The sequence below is a fragment of the Apis mellifera genome, linkage group LG12 (genome assembly GCF_003254395.2).
Source record: "Apis mellifera strain DH4 linkage group LG12, Amel_HAv3.1, whole genome shotgun sequence".
Classification (NCBI taxonomy): domain Eukaryota; kingdom Metazoa; phylum Arthropoda; class Insecta; order Hymenoptera; family Apidae; genus Apis; species Apis mellifera.
Window position 1 is genome coordinate 10,758,529 of NC_037649.1, and position 15,938 is coordinate 10,774,466.

General features: G+C 41.2%; 1 protein-coding gene across 4 annotated transcripts in view; it reads right to left on the reverse strand.

Annotated features, from left to right (window-relative positions):
* Nucleotides 1-1,325: 1,325 nt before the first annotated feature.
* LOC410398 (insulin-like growth factor 2 mRNA-binding protein 1) overlaps nt 1,326-15,938 on the reverse strand; it is a 69,657-nt gene continuing 55,044 nt past the window's right edge. For all 4 annotated transcript variants that reach the window (XM_026444170.1, XM_026444171.1, XM_026444172.1 and 1 more), the window contains 6 exons: nt 8,620-8,793; nt 8,142-8,522; nt 7,803-8,055; nt 7,337-7,693; nt 6,563-6,814; nt 1,326-6,443 (listed from right to left, as the gene is read on the reverse strand). In XM_026444170.1, coding sequence (XP_026299955.1) covers nt 6,219-6,443; nt 6,563-6,814; nt 7,337-7,693; nt 7,803-8,055; nt 8,142-8,522; nt 8,620-8,793 — 1,642 coding nt within the window. In that variant the 3' untranslated portion in view covers nt 1,326-6,218. The remainder of the gene's footprint in view (nt 6,444-6,562; nt 6,815-7,336; nt 7,694-7,802; nt 8,056-8,141; nt 8,523-8,619; nt 8,794-15,938) is intronic.

Below are 15,938 nucleotides of genomic sequence, written 5' to 3' on the forward strand. Positions count from 1 at the left end.
TTTTCTCTTCTTCTTGTTCTTGTTCTTCTTCTTTTTTCTTTTTTTCCTTACAAAGAGATATTCCAAAAAGGGGTGGGGGGCGATGTTTTTCGTTGTTGGGTTTCGAAGATCGTTTCGTGCAGCGCAACAACGAAAATCCTGTAAAAAGAGCGATTGTATCTCTCGGTCAGCGTCGTGCTTCTCTGTACGTTTTGCATTTGTCTGTCATTTTCTCTTGATGTTTCTTCCGTGTGCGGAATTTCGGCCACTGGAAAAATTCGCGTGAAAAAATTTTGATTCGTTGTTTCGACCGAAAAATTAATTATTTCCAAACTGTGTCCTCCTCTTCTCTCAATGGGGTGCGGATCGTTTCAGGAAAAAGGAGCGTCAAGTGATCTCGAAGTAGCGTAAATGATCTTGATAATAAGTAAAGCAAAAATTTCTTTCTCTCTCGAGTTATCCATATTTATTTCCGATTTTATCATTGATCGAGGCTGTCGAACGTTTCTTCTTACTTGTGTCTTTTTTCTCATCTTCCCTTTTTTTTTTTAATCCTATTGTTTTTTATTTCGGCGAATTTACCACATCTATGCTTTTCAATGATGATACTTTCGATGAAACTGGGGTTTTGTTTGGTGATGATCTTGGTGTTCTTATTACTGTGTGCATATTGACATATTTCTTTCTTTTCTTTTCCTGTTTGTTCGCGTAGTTATTTTTTTTTTTTTTTTTAGTTTCTTGGCACTTTCGTCGTTTTTCATCTGCATTCTTTTCATCTTTTTCTTCTTCTTCTTCTTCATCTTCTTCTTCGTTTCATTCTTCTTTTTTTTTTTTTTTTTTTTTACAAAACGTTATTTTTTTTTCACTCTTGTGTCTTTAAATATTTACGCTTGATAAATAAATACGGAAGCGTAGGCCTGCGGGCGAAAAAGGCTTTTCAGGAAAAGCGACAAAGACGGAAATCGCGTCACATAAAACTGCGAGCCCGATCGCCTTTGTTGCACGTCATCGAAAATATCCGTTTACTCGCCTAGCGGACCTGGCACCACCGTTTTTTCCCAAATATATTAAATATATTATACAATTTATCGGACTAAAATCTCCTTTAACTCCTCTTTCGAGCGACAGACGCGCACAGCGCAAAAAGCTGCGCGCCGTGCCCTTCTTCTTCTTTTTTTTTTCTTTTTTTTAAATCTTTCATCACTTTTTTTCACTCTTATCTTTATTTTATTTCTTACTCTATCTCTTTCTCTCTCTCTTTCTTTCTCTGTCTCTCTTTCTCTCTCTCTTTCTTTCTCTTTTCATCCGTTAAGTTACATACTTTTTTTTCTCTTTTTTTTTCTTCTTTTTTTTTTTTTCTTACGAAAAACACTCCGCTTCTCTTCTTACTCCACCTTTCTCTTATATCTCCTTATATCTCTATTTAAAAAATGTCTTCGCCTTCTCTCTTCACGCCTCGCATCTTTTTTTTTTTTATTTATTAATATCGTTAAAATTCATTAAGTTATTAAAAACATCTAACAAAAAAATTGAAAAAGAAAGATTCACTTAGATCTCCCCAACAATGTATCAAAAATAAACTTATTACTCTTAGATTCATTTTCTCTTTCTCACATCTTATTTCTCATCTCGTCCTTTTTTCTTTTTTTTCTTCTTTTAATCTTCATTTCTTCCTTCACTTCATATCTTCACTCGCGTCGCTTCTTCTTCTTCTTCTCTCTCGTTTCGTCTTCATCCTTTTCTTTCCCCCCTCAAATCCGGCCAGTCAATCCCTTTCCTTCTATCTTCGGTCAATTTCTTCCTTTCTCTCTTATTCATTTATTTTCTTTAATCTCTTCCTCTTTTTTCTTTTTCTCTTTTTTTTTTCTTTCAATCTTTCCGGCACTCCTCGAGATGCAGCGAAAAAGAAAAAGGCAAGGGAAACGAAGCCAACGGCGGGCGGCGGCGGTATATAAAACTTCCACCCCCGCCTGTGTTCATCCCCTTCTTCGTTCTTCCCTTGCACGTACAAATCCTTTTTTTTTCTCTCTCTCCATCGTCCAATTTTCCACGTTACCCATATTATCGATGATATATTATTCCCGTGCGCACAAGTTCGTTTCTTCGTTCGTTACGCGTATTTGCCTTCCACTCGATAAACAAAAATCCTAACACGCGATATATATATATATATATATATATGTGTGTGTATGTGTGTTTGTGTGAGTGTATATATATATATATATATCTCTATATATATCATTTCCCTTCCATTCAATATACACGTTTTCTCTCTTTTTTTTTCTTTTCTTTTCTTTTCTTTTTTTTTTGTTTCCCCCCCTTTTCGTAAAATTGTACTCCCTTTCTACCCACGTTAAACTCGTGTATTTTTGTACTAAACGCATACCAAATGCCGTGAGGTGAAACGACGGTCGATGACCCTTGGTCTTCCGATCAATTCCTATTCAACCGGAAGGGATTATCGTTTTCGTCGCTGTACTTTCGAATCTGTAAGCGACCGAGATTCGACGTATCCAATTTGAAGCATCGATCATGCGCCACGATCGATTTCGAGAGGAAATAAAAAAGGAATCATTTCAACGCCAAGTGTATTCGAATTTAGACGAGTTATCTCGATTCGAAGGGATCGAAATAATCTTGGAAACTATAGATAGAGAGCCTATAGCGATTAGAAGTATTGGAAAAAAAATGGGCCGATTTCGTGAATGGATCGTACTTCGTGGCACATGACCGTGCATCTCGTCAATCCGTTAATTTATCACTCCTTTTCTTTCTTTTTTTTTTTTGGTCATGTTTCATACAGATCATCGAAACGGAGCTAGCCGTATTCGTCGATCAGTTAGTTCCTCTTAGAGTCTCTTTCGATAAATAGTGCAAATTCACTTCACCGTTCTCTAAATAGTCTTGAAATCCGTCCTCTCATTTATTAGAAAGATCCCGTTTACGCGATCAGACGATTTTTTTTTCTCCCGTTCCGAGTGAAAACGCTTCCCGCCCGTACGTTGCACGTGCGAACTATCGTATCCTCGAAATTTTTTTTTTTTAGACTCCCTTCCTTTTCGTGCGGTTTTTCTTTTTTTTCCTTTTTTTTCTTTTTTTTTCTTATTTTGCCCTTCGCAAGTCAGAACTTAAGGATTACGATCTCACGCGCAATCGGTCACGAATATTCTCGAAGTAGTAAGTTTTCTCTCTTCCTCTTCTCTCGCCTCTTCGCTTCGCTTCCCCAACGTTAAAAATATTAAAAATTTGAATTCTTCTTTTCGCTTAAAAAAAAAAAAAAATTTTCTTTCTTTCTCGGCAATACCTAAAAAATATTCATCCCCGTTTCGCGGAAAAAAAAAAAAAAAAAAAAAAAAATTGATCAGAATTATCGTGATCGATAGTACGCGCCGTGCAAGAAACGTGATATCGCCGCGAGTCTAACTCTTACTGCGAACAAGGTAATAATCGTTACGCGTGAACGCGTATTGGATATATCGCAGTTACGTAAGCGACGTATGTGAATTTGATGCAAGCCTATCGACGATCTTTCGTAAATTCTGTAATTTTTACTCGTTTCTCTACTTAAAGAAAAAAAGAAAATTTTTTTAATCATAGCATATATATATATATAAATATATACATATACTATATGTATAGTGGAGCAATAAATAGAGAAACGAAGAAAAATGACAAAATTCGGAAAGATCGTCGACAGGGTTTCATAAAATCAGCATGTGTCTGTATATAAATACTCGCTGGACAATATCGACGCTCGCACAACAAGGCGAAGAGCGACTTGAAATATAATAAACGATGCCTCTCTCTCGTCAAATATCACTCTTCCACCCCCAGCACTTTTCCTGTCTTTCTTTTCCATATATATATATATATATATATATATATATATGTTATTTTCCTCTCGAATTATTTCGAATTTCTAACCTTATCTGGCGCCTCTTTTGCCATATATGCCTAATCAGTAATTACTTATCAATTAATAGTATTATTCAACACACGCACACTCACACATTATTACACTCATGGTAAAGTAAAAATCCCTGAAAAAGTTTTGTGGCTCTCTTATTTTTTTTTTTCCCCCTTCTTCTTCTTCTTCATTTTAAAAAAACTTCTTCTTCTTCTCTGTTCCCTCTTCGCTCGCGGTTTTTCTCGCACGGTCGCTTTTTCATTCTCTCCTTCTCTCTCTTTCTTTCTCTCTCTCTCTATTCGTTTTTTCCCCCCCTTTGTGTGGAACATCCTTCTCGTAGCACGAAACGTTCGTTTCAACGTTTCACCGATATCAAACTTTTACCTTTCTCTCCGTTCTTTTCTCTCTCTCTCCCCGTATTATCTTATCATTTTCCCTCGAAACATTTGTTTGATTCTTATTACGACTCTTCTATTTCCAAATCACTTTTTTTTTTTTTTTTTGAATAAAAGCGACTCGATGACGAAGGATGCCACTTTTCGTCAGTGTCCTTCCATTTGCCGTCAATAACCACTCGTCGATTCCCCGCAGACGCGAATCTCTGTCTCTCTCTCTCTCTGTCGAGTCTGTAGACCCCTCTCGCTCTTCTTGGCTCTTGCAAGGAACTTGAGGCGAGTTGAGCGTTCGACACGACCGTGTATGTGTGCTGTGCGTCACGCATTTTCACTTCACTAATACGCAAAAACTCATAATCGCTTCTTTGGTATTACAGGCACGAGAGGGGCCGGGGATGAGGGCGTCTGCCGTGAAAAATCTTGCCGGCTTATATATGTCTATACTATAGAACGTGTCACGTTTTTCGTTCACATCTTTTTTTTTCTTCTTCTTTTCAATAATTAAGTCTCGTTAATTAATGTCTCTCTGCGTTGTGGTATAAAAAAAACTGTACCTAGAGTAATTATTTTCTTTCCTTTAAAAAAAATCGCTTTCCTGTATAGAATACGTAGTAGTAGTAGAAGTAGTAGTTAATAGCAGTAGTAGTAGTAGTAGTGGTAGTAGTAGTAGTAGTAGTAATAGTAATAGTAGTAATAGTAGTAGTAGTAGTGGTAGTAGTAGTAGTGGTAGTAGTAATAGTAGTAATAGTAGTAGTAATAATAATAGTTGTAGTAACATGTATAACGTAATTGTGTAATCGTTACTTAACTTCTCTGTATATTATTATAACTTTAATATTAGGTAGACTTCTTTTTTTTTTTTTAGATTAGTTGATTTTTATCCTTTCTCTCGTTTCACTTTTCATTATCATATTAAATCTTTAACCGTAATGAATGAGGTAATAAGGTTGTGTATGCTTAATTTTTTTTTTTTTTTTTTTTTTTTCCCTTATCGTCGTATCCTATTTCATCGACGAGGTGGTTTCGTTAAATGCTGCGAAATCGCTTCGTTTGAGTATCACCCGTCGCTTTATCTCTTGATAAAAGCGAACTCGCAACGAAACATGTCGCAATTCGCGAAAGAAAGAAGTGAGCGAACGGCATCTGTGTATCTTTTTTCGACGGAAGAATTATAGATTATAACTTTAATTCCTGCATTTCGAAATTTTGCAGGAATTTTCTTTTTCGTCTCACCTCTTGTCGCGCGATGCGGTTTCATTTATATAGCTGACGTGCACTTCCGTCTGATTCAACGCGGTACCCTGCATCGCTTTTTTTTTTCTTTTTTTTTTTTTTTTTTTTTTTTTTTTTTACCTCAGAGCTGTGTATCCCGAGCCGAGCTCGACTCTTTTTAATTAAACAGCGATGTAAGCCGAGTGTCACGATCAATGGCAATAAGTCAATAATTTATAGCGCATTCTGTTACAAAAAATCTATCCAAAAAAAAAAAAAAACGACGCTCCATGTTTCTTTACATTCTCGAAAAAATAGCGACAAAAGACTTACTTATATATGAACTCGCGTATCCAAACTTAAATAAAAAGAGAAAAAGGAAGGAGAAAAAAAAAAAAAAACCAAAAACAAGAAAAGAAACGCGCCATCGATCGTATCCCCTCTTACCGTTCTGAATCAAACTTATATGATTTTGAAGATTATCGAAATCCTATTGCGTGTGTATATATATTGTATGACATATTTTTTTTTTTTTTGTTTTTTTTGAACTAATAGTTTTCGTGATGTGCCCCCCGTGTTGTGCACATCGAAGGATACATAGCCCGCGAGAAGGAGGTCGCACGTAGCCCTCTTGACGAGAGAATGTCAAAGCGACGAGGCCACCCCGGCGATTAAAACGGATTCCGAGAGGCGTTTTGGTCGGCGTCAGGTAAGTTTCAGTGATGTTACTGATTTTGTGGCTGTTGTTGGCTGGAGGGCGAAGTGCTCGATTGTTGCTGAGTTGGGTGTTGTTGCGTCGTTGTACCGCCTTGTTGAGATGTGGCACTGCCGTCTCTTCGAGAACGTGAAGCTTCTTGGCTGCTACCACGACCAGCGCGTGAGCCAGCAACACCTGCTCCAGGTGCACCAGAGGATTGTAGAACCATGGCGCGAATTCTTCTCTGTGCCGACTGTGAACCGGAGAACCGGTCAAAAAAATTTGACATTTATTTATAACGCCGATTTTGCACGAATATCGTAAAAAGAAACATGGTGCATTTAATGGGAAACGGTATATGAGTATTATTACCTGAACAGAGAAGAAGGGGCCAATTATTTGGACGGTGGCCTCTTCGTCGGCAGAAGGAGACGTAGATTGTTGCTCCGATAGCTTTATGATACTTCCAGTCACACGTTGCAATTCTCTAACATTTTGTCCACCCTTGCCAATGATTCGGCCAACTTGAGTACTCGGTACGAGAATTTCGATCGTTAATCGGACGTCCTCCGTCCCGGCTACGAATCCTTCCTCGCGCATTTTCTCGAATATTAAGTATTGAGCCTGAAAATGAACCAACAACGTTACGCAATCTCAAACGTGACGATCGAACGAATAACATTACTCTCTAAAAACGGGAAAAAAAGTAGTGTCGAAGGTTGTAACGGGACCAACTCGTACATGCATTTATGGAAACATGTCATTGGTACGGGTAACCCTTCGTTTTTTCATCTTCCTGCTTATTCAAGAGGATGCTTATGAGAGACGGCACCTTCCCAAATGAAAGCAGGTTACGTATAAAAACCAGACCTCTATTCTCCATTTCTATTTCTTCGCGTGAAATGACGATAAAATCGAAGGAAAAATACTCTTACGGGGTATCGGGATTCGAACGTGGAACTTTGGCGTTTGTATGCTGGCCTTTAACCAACTGAGCCACGAGGTGGCTGTATCGTAGAAACGATATTTTTCATATATGATAGAAACTTTTTTTCTCTTTTCTTAATTAAATTCCTCGCAATTGTCGCAATCGAAAGTTTCTAAGATTTTTCACGAAATATAAATTATTCCCTACTTAAAGCTTACCTTCCACTGAGATTCGGGAGACCCGACGATGGTTACTTTCCTGTCATTTTGTTGATCCACAGGTTTATCCTGCTCGATAGGCGCGATTTTCACACTGGCGCCGGAGAATCTGATAATGTTTCTGATATGAGAACCCTTGCTTCCTATGATGGCACCTACGCTTGTATTTGGAATATAAAGGAAAGCAGTCTCTTGGGTATCGCCTATCGGAATACCCTGTTGAGTCGGCAAACTAGCCTGATACGGATAGGGAGCTGGGCCAGAACCGTACAAACCGGGACCACGTGAACTGTATCCCATGCCAGCAGTGGACATCATCGCCATAGGATGGAGTCCCGGGAACATCAAACTCTGGGGCTGTGTAAACATCATCGTAACATTATTATTCGTACAATTTAACACATCCTTTCGTTAAATTTTTCTCTTCCCTTTCCAATCTCTCATTCCCAATTCTAACGATACTTACAGCCATTGCCTGCAAGTCGTTCTCGTAACTTTGACGCAGTTTGTTGGAGATCATTGATTCGGCTTTGCTCATGTTATCGATACTGCCTTTGACCGTGATGATGCGTTCGAGATTGAAATTGTTGATGTCGTTGATACTGCTTACGGTTATCTTGGTGTCGGTGTCTTGCATGATCTTTTTGATGGTGGTGCCACCCTTTCCGATGATTCGCCCGATCAAATTGTTGTGCGCGAGGATCCTTAATGATATCTCACTGTTGAAAATGCACACGAATGTAGAAATATTCCAATCTCCGATATTTCCAATTTATTTTTTTAGAAAAAGCCGCCACAATCTTACCCTTTGCTCAAACCGTAAGCCTCTTGCTGCGTGACTTCCATGATTTTCTTGCAGGCGTTCGTGCAATTCTCTGGATTGCCGTAGATAGTGATGGCTTTCTCCGCCGCGCCGAGACTGTCCTTTCGATGAACATCCACTCGCGCGCGCGTCATCTGGGTGATCTGACGTATGGTTGATCCTTGACGACCAATTATGGCTCCTACCATTTCCGACTGGACGAGAATACGAAGCGGGAAGTCTGCTTGCCGCCCAGAACCCGAAACTCCGGAATAAGCTACGCCGCTTCGCTGGCTGCGGCCTCTTCGTCGGTTCTCCACCGTAGACATTTCCACTTTTAGTGGGCTACCTTCGTATTCGTGGCCATTAAATTGGTTCACAGCCCTGCAGAGAGAGAGAGAGAGAATCGTTATACGATTGTTATACGATTGTAATAATGAGAAAATTTGAAAGGAATTAGTGAGACGGTTTTAAAACTTACTGTTGTGCTTGTTCCTGCGTCTCATAACTGATTAGGACGGTTTGAGTGTTCGGGTCTCGGGAGGATAACTTTTCAACGGACTGCACTTGTCCACAGTTCGAAAATAAAGCTTCGATATCTTCTATTCTGGCCTGAGCTGGGAAGTTGTTCACGATTACCTTTGAGGATGAAGTACTGTAAACAAATTTAGAACCTTGAATTAATAATAGCTATTTCCAACTGCGCGAGATCAATTATAAAAATGTACGTTAATGTATGTTTAAATTAAAAATTCTCTCCTCTTTTTCACTCTCATATTTACGAGTAAAAAATTGACGCGAATTAAAGCAATTTCAATAAACGTTAAACGTTGGCGTAGAAGAACGAGAAACAATCAGGTTGACGAGTTGAAACAAAGTTTAAACAATAATCTATTCTTTTGTTATTTAAAAAAAATGATCAAGAGAGGGGAAGAAAAGAAAAATAAGCGGCATCGATTTCTAAAGATGCAGCGTAGGTCACGCAGAACGTATAACGCGAGATGTGGGTCAAGAATTTCTTGGTATCGGCTCGAGAACGTCAAAGAGGATGGCGCCTGCTAAACAAAAAGCAACTCGAGGAGGAAAAAGCGTACGATGAGTCAACACGAACGTATCGAGAACGTGTATACACGTCGAGATCATTATACGAACCAACCTTACAAAATATCCACGCATATCTAATAAAATAGATTTGAGAACTTGTGTGGAAATCTTCTATTTTTCTTTTTTTTTTTTTTCTAATGGAATATCAACACTAGAAACACTAGAAACTTAATAGTGTATCGATGTGAAACGGTATTTCATTATCGTGAAATAAATGTCAAGTCGTTGTGATGATATTTTAATGCAGAGAAGAATTTTAAGAAACGAGATATTAACAATAACAAGAGAGTCTACAATTATTTATTCTGGATGATGTTTTCGACGAAGCATCATCCACAAAGATCCCACACACCACATGTGCGGATGTCCCTGTTGACGTTCCCTCTCTCTCTCTCTCTCTTTCTCTCCTTTCTTTCTTTCTTTCTTTCGTTCAACATCTCGTCGTCGAATTTATTTTCTCCCTTCACGAGGAGGGGGACAGAGCGCGACATGAAAGGCATCGTGAATCAAAAACAAACTCCGTCCTACCCCCTATCTAAATACCAAATACGCCTCCTCTCTTCGATCCCGTCTCTCTCTTCTTTTTTAAAACGTAATTCCCGGCGAAATTCACAAATCATCGTAATGTATCCTCTCGCGATAAATTCTTACCCCTTTTCCGCCTCGTCTCCCCTCTTTTCCGCGAATTCCGGCCGAATTTAAAGGGGTGAGAAAAAAAAGAGAAAGAAAAAAAGAAAAAAAACTGGAAGAAATCGGACGAATCACGGCACTGCGCGACGCGAGCAACATGAATGAAGCAAACGGCAAGTAAGAAGAGGACGTGGAACGTGAAGAAGAAAAAGGAGGGTGGAACGGCTGGAGACTCTCACTTTCGTACGTATCGATTTTTCAGCTCACCGACCCACTCAGCGTCAGGGCTTTCGACTAACCTTGAAGAAAACGCGTACCGACCGACCCAGCTTGCGCCTCGGCCAATTATCACGGCCCGATGAAGATGCCCGATAATCGCGTAAATCAGGAATCTCGAATCGTGAAATAACAATTGCAACACAATTCTTCGTATTTTTACGTGTCGTTGAACGCGCTCCACCTGCTACTCGCTCGGGGAGGGGGAAAAAAAAAAAGATTGTCGCAACATTGTGAAATTCGAATTCTTCGATCGACAGCGATTGCGAGAGCGCAATCCTGTCCGCAATTTACAAAGATAATCGATTTACGTAATTACACGTATATCCTCGTGTTTGTATAATTTCATATTTGTTCCATTTACATTTCATTAGCAATCGAGCCACCGTGTTAACCATCGCATTTTACTACGATTGATTCGCGAGAAAAATCAAGGATAATCTACATAAAAGAGAAACTATCCACTTACTTCGCAAGCGAACAAGATATAAAATTCCACGCGAAGCTAAAAACCGTATGACAATTCGAAACATACATACATAAGAAAGATAGTAAGCGGATAAATCGGGAATCGGCGTAAAATCTCACGCCGTTGGATGACCGGTGGTACGACGACCACACAAAAGGTGAGAGGGTGACGCACGTGACGGAACTAATTTCAGCCCCCGAAGAACCTTAACCAAACAATTACCGTGGAGTATACAACGCGTTCTTGCACGCCCGATAAAGACCTCTCTCTCCTCTCCCTCTCTCTCTCTCTCATCGATGCTCGAGGCTCGTCGAAGCGAACTCTTGGGCCGTGCACGTGCTCGCGCCTACGGAGAGCGCACAACAACGAGTCCGACCGAGAAAAGTCCGTGTTACGTCTCTCTCCTCTGTTCGTACATAGAAGGCTGGTGTGCACGCGTGTACAGGTTACGTGGAGGGCGGGGGTGGCAGCGGAGGGTTAGAACGGAGAGAGAGAGAGAGAGAGAGGCCTTTGTTTCGCGTGCTTTTGGGGATTTTCGGCGGCACCCGGCGCGGTGTACGTGCGCGAGGGAAAACGTTGATATCGCTGCTCTCGTCTGACTCGTCTCCTCCCCACCACTATCTCTCTTCGACGAGGCTACGGCTAGTAGCACACACCGCCACCGCCTCCTCCTCCTCCACCACCCTCAACCCTTTTTGCTCCTCTTTCCCTCGCTACCCTTCCTGACCACCGGCCTGCCTGCCCTGTCTCTCCTATTCTCCCTCCCCTCGCAGGTCCTGAACACCCGCCGACGCATCACCCTCGTCGGATCTTGCACGCACGTGTAACTCGCGATTTCGTCCGTTCACCTTTAACGAAAGGCGGTATTTTCGTACGGGCAGCGGAGCGACGGAGAAAGGGTAAGAGACACGCGAGAAGGGCAGGAGAGCACAAGGATAGAGAGAGATGGAGGAGAAAGGGGAAAATAGGGGAGGGAGGGAAGTGGAGGAGGAGGAGGAGGGCCTTTTCTAAGCCCGAGGCACATACCGACAGGGATGGACGCGCGACCACCGCAGACCACGGGTCACCCCCGTGGAAGAGCTTTTGATCTCGCCTAAGACACCTTTTTTTCCAACTCTCTTTTCCTTCTCTGCCTTGCTCTTTCCTTTTTTTCTCTCTTTCTTTTTTTTTTTTCCGTTTAACAAGCCGATAGACTCTCTTGGACGGACTATCTTCCAGAGGAAGCTGGAAAACGGGATGAAAGGGGAGGGGTGGGAGGTCGGCGGAGGCGAGTGGAAGGGGTAGTTGACGAAAAGTTCGAGGGTCGTAATGCGGTGCAGTTAATTGTGAAGGGAATTGGGACTCGTTACGCGCCGCTAGTCCCGTAAAAATGGAACACATTTACGCGGGGGGTAATTAGCGCGCGAGTGGTGCGTGTGCCCATTTCTCTCTCTCTTACTCTCTCTTCTTCCTCATTTTTAGAGATGCACCGGGAATTACGCCGCGTAATCATCCCTTGCGAGTTTTATGGTCTCATTACTTGTATTTATACGTTTTACCAGATCGTACCTGTGTGTGATCTTCCAAATAGCTGCGCTTTTATCGCTTGCCTTTCGATGACGCGTGCAATTTTTCTCGATTATAAAAATTCTCCACTTATTATCACTCTCGCTTCTGACTTATGGAGAAATTATCAAAAGTGTACATCTATTTACTATAATTATAAAATCCAACATTATCGGAGGGTACTAATTCGTATTCGTCGATCCTAATACACGCACGGAATAAAATACGATAAATAAAAGAAAAGAAAAAAAAAAGTATAAACATTGGAAAAAAGAAGTGGCGCACAGTGGAATACGTACAGCCCTGGCGGGAGAAGCGTCGACGTCGTTGACTGAGCCGGCGGGGCGCACGGCGCCAAAATCGATTTTGAAAAGGGAAAGTGGCATGTACGTGCCAGCAGCGTGGCTTTACATATACACAGTATGCGCACGATTCGCGACAAAAACGTGTAGGAGGTAAAACTGCAGCCGCGCCGAATAAAGGTTGCAGCACACCGCGTACGTTGCGCACAGCCGACCGCACAAACGCGCCCGTTCGCCGCGCGCGATCCTATTCCAACACACCGACGTGCCGCGCGCGCGTATATACGTGTAACGCGAACGACGAGCTCGCGGAGAAGCCAGCCAACATTCACGTACACGCGAGGCCTGGTTGATGCCTCTTTTTTTCTGCCCACGAGTACCTCTTTCCCATTCATGTGTGAACGTTAGAAGGGAAGTTCGCGTCTCGATTCGGTGTAACGTGCGTGCACACATATATATGTATATATATACCTGTGTACGGGTGCGTGGCACGTGTACTGCCTTCTCTGTTACGCGTGCGTGTGCATGCCACGCACGTGTATACGATGCCTCGGCTCCGTGAATGGCGCCAGATGATGACAATTTCGCCGATTTTTCGCGGTGTTTAAGCCGGAAACAGCGAACTCGCCTCGCCGGGCTTCGAGGGGGCTGTACCCCGCTTTCTCTTCATATTTCGACGGGATATTCGGTTTGGTAAATCGGATGTAACCGAGAATTAGCGAGATAGTGGTTCAATTTTAGAATTTCATCGGCAGTTCTTAATGGATTTTTAGACCTATGAATTCCATCTATTGTATTCGATCGCTGGTGGCTATAATCTTAATTGCATCGTAAAGAATATTTTTATCCTTTTCTCTCTTTCTTTCTTTCTATGTATCATACTTCTATACCGACCTCGATTTCAAAAGTATGGTAAAATTTTAAGAAAAAGAGGTGTACTTTGACAGGATTAGCGTAAGGTTGACTTAATTTTCCTCGGGTTAACTTCGGCTTCCCTTCCCTCAGTTTTATTTTAAAACTCTACCCGTTTACGTGTACGATTCGACAGATATCGATCATAATATAGGAAATAAAAAGAGTCGCCGATAACGGGGAAGAAGATTTACGATCTACTTTCGAAAGTTTTCGAAGCATTCGAATATACGATACGAAGCGGAATAGATACGGTGCCGTATTGAAAAGCGATACGAGGAGCGATGCATTTCGTTGTCGACGGAGAAGATAAGATTCTCGCGGAAGCTTGTTAATATTGACATACCGCGGGTGTGAACGTTGCTCATCGTTTATACATTACGCTGCATATCTCGTAAAACGGTGCCTAGTTTTCTGGAATTTTTCGAACCGAGGATGCCATGCTATTTTTCAATTCATTATTTAATAAAAAATTAATGTAATAATTAAAAAAAGAAGTGGGAGGGGAAGAAAATCACAAATATCAAATTGTGCAAAAATCTTGCATTCTTAATATTTCCATTGAAAATACGAATATAAAATCGAAACGAGATCATTAAAAATATAACGATAGAGAGAGAAAACAATTTGACATTTTCCTACGTTTTATAATTATTGATGGAATCTTTATTATAGCCGTATATATGTTTAATCTAAGAAACGAAACGATAAGGTAATAATTCCGGTAAGGTCGTTTAGTATCGCTATAATCTGCAATAACGTTATTGCCAGAATGAACTCAAAGATCGATTGTATAAGACATTCATGCGAATATAACACGCGAGCGGTGGGTATATACTCGATAAGAATTTGTGTCTAGTCACAAGTCAGCAGACAAATTTTTCTGATAGTAATTTTTTAACCGTTGCGACACGCAATTGCAAATGCAGTCACGATAAAGACCAATGTGCACAATATTTTATATACCACTTGTTTTCTCGATCCTATATTTACATTTCTCTATATGTACATTTATTAAAAAATCGATCGATCAGATCACCATTATTAAAACGATACTCTTTATTTACATCCTATTTTAAATGTGAAAATGAGACGATATTAGAGAAAAATGTTCATTTGCGAATCGAAAAAGAAGAAATCTACATCTACTCGATAAATACATATACAATTCCCTCTTATCGAACGCGAATTAATAAAAGGAGTAACGATCCGCCGACACCGACACGTATCCAACACGAAGAATACGCACAGCGTGATACGGCAGCGTGACGCCCGAAGTCCGAGGCGGACTAAATTGCAGGCTGCAACGATGCCCGTGCAATTGTACGAGCTAACTAGTCGAGAAAGCCGGTGGCACGATTGTGTTGGCGCCTGCAAAGCCGCGTGGGCCGGCCAGAGCCACCGACATCATCGTCGCAATCGTGGTTGCAACGTCGGAGTCAACAAGTTGGTAGAAAAAGACGGAGGAGGTCCACCGATAACGCGTTCCTTAACGATGGAAAAACTGTTCGATAAAGAAACTAACTAACTCGAGCCGAGTTTATCGGGCGGAAGCGGCGTAATCGGTGCGATACTTTTGAATTTCATCGCGTAATATATACGTTTCACCCTTATCTACTCTCTCTCTCTCTCTCTCTCTCTCTTCGAGTCGATTCTCTTCCGTCGAACACACATTTATTGGAAATAAATCCGCGAGGAAAGGTGTTGGCGTATCGTGAGAATTCGAACAGCCGGTAACGAGGCTTTTATTACGGCGACGACGTTGCATTCGCGTTTGCGAACAATTATCGGCGAGAGTTATTCGGAAAGAGGGAATGATGATGAGAAAATAAGCGCGGTGTCACCGATCCACGCGCACGTAATTCGAAATGCAACGTGGTAGCCGGTCGGTAGGCGTATTGGAAATTATGAGTCACGGTTGTTCTGGAGCTACGAACTCTGACTGCGTGAGAATGTATTCGAGTCCATTGAGAACGATGCCGCGTATAAAAAGACGGTGTAGCTGCGCTACACCTTCCTGCTCGCCTAACTATTTGCGCGATTTACGACATGCTTTGCGGCGTATGTCTATAAATTATTCCATTTAATTCAATATAATACGTAAAGCGTAAAATAGATTACGCGTTATAGATGAACAATATGATCTAGATTTTGCAAGTAGCGCACAGTGGTTATGAAGTCTGTTTATAGCCGACGTACTATAACGCTGCATTACTCATTCGAATATCTTCATTGTTCCAAGTATTTTTTTTTTTTTTTTTCCCCTCTTGCCTCGTAATGCAAAGAGATTGAACTAGTTAGATCGAAGCGTTCGTGAGCGTGGATATGTACGAGTAAGTACGTATCGTCGATAAAGCGATACGATTCTCGATGAACATCACGGTGAAATTACGGTTTAATGTCCCGTGATTGGCCCTTGCCTCGCGTTTTCTCTCGATGTACGGTTATAAAAAAACTGTAAAAATTTAAACGTTAAAATCAACCTCGAATCTCGTGGAGCAACAACTCGTCCCAATTTCGATGATTACACTCGCGTCTCGCGTTTAATCGCAAGAAAGTATA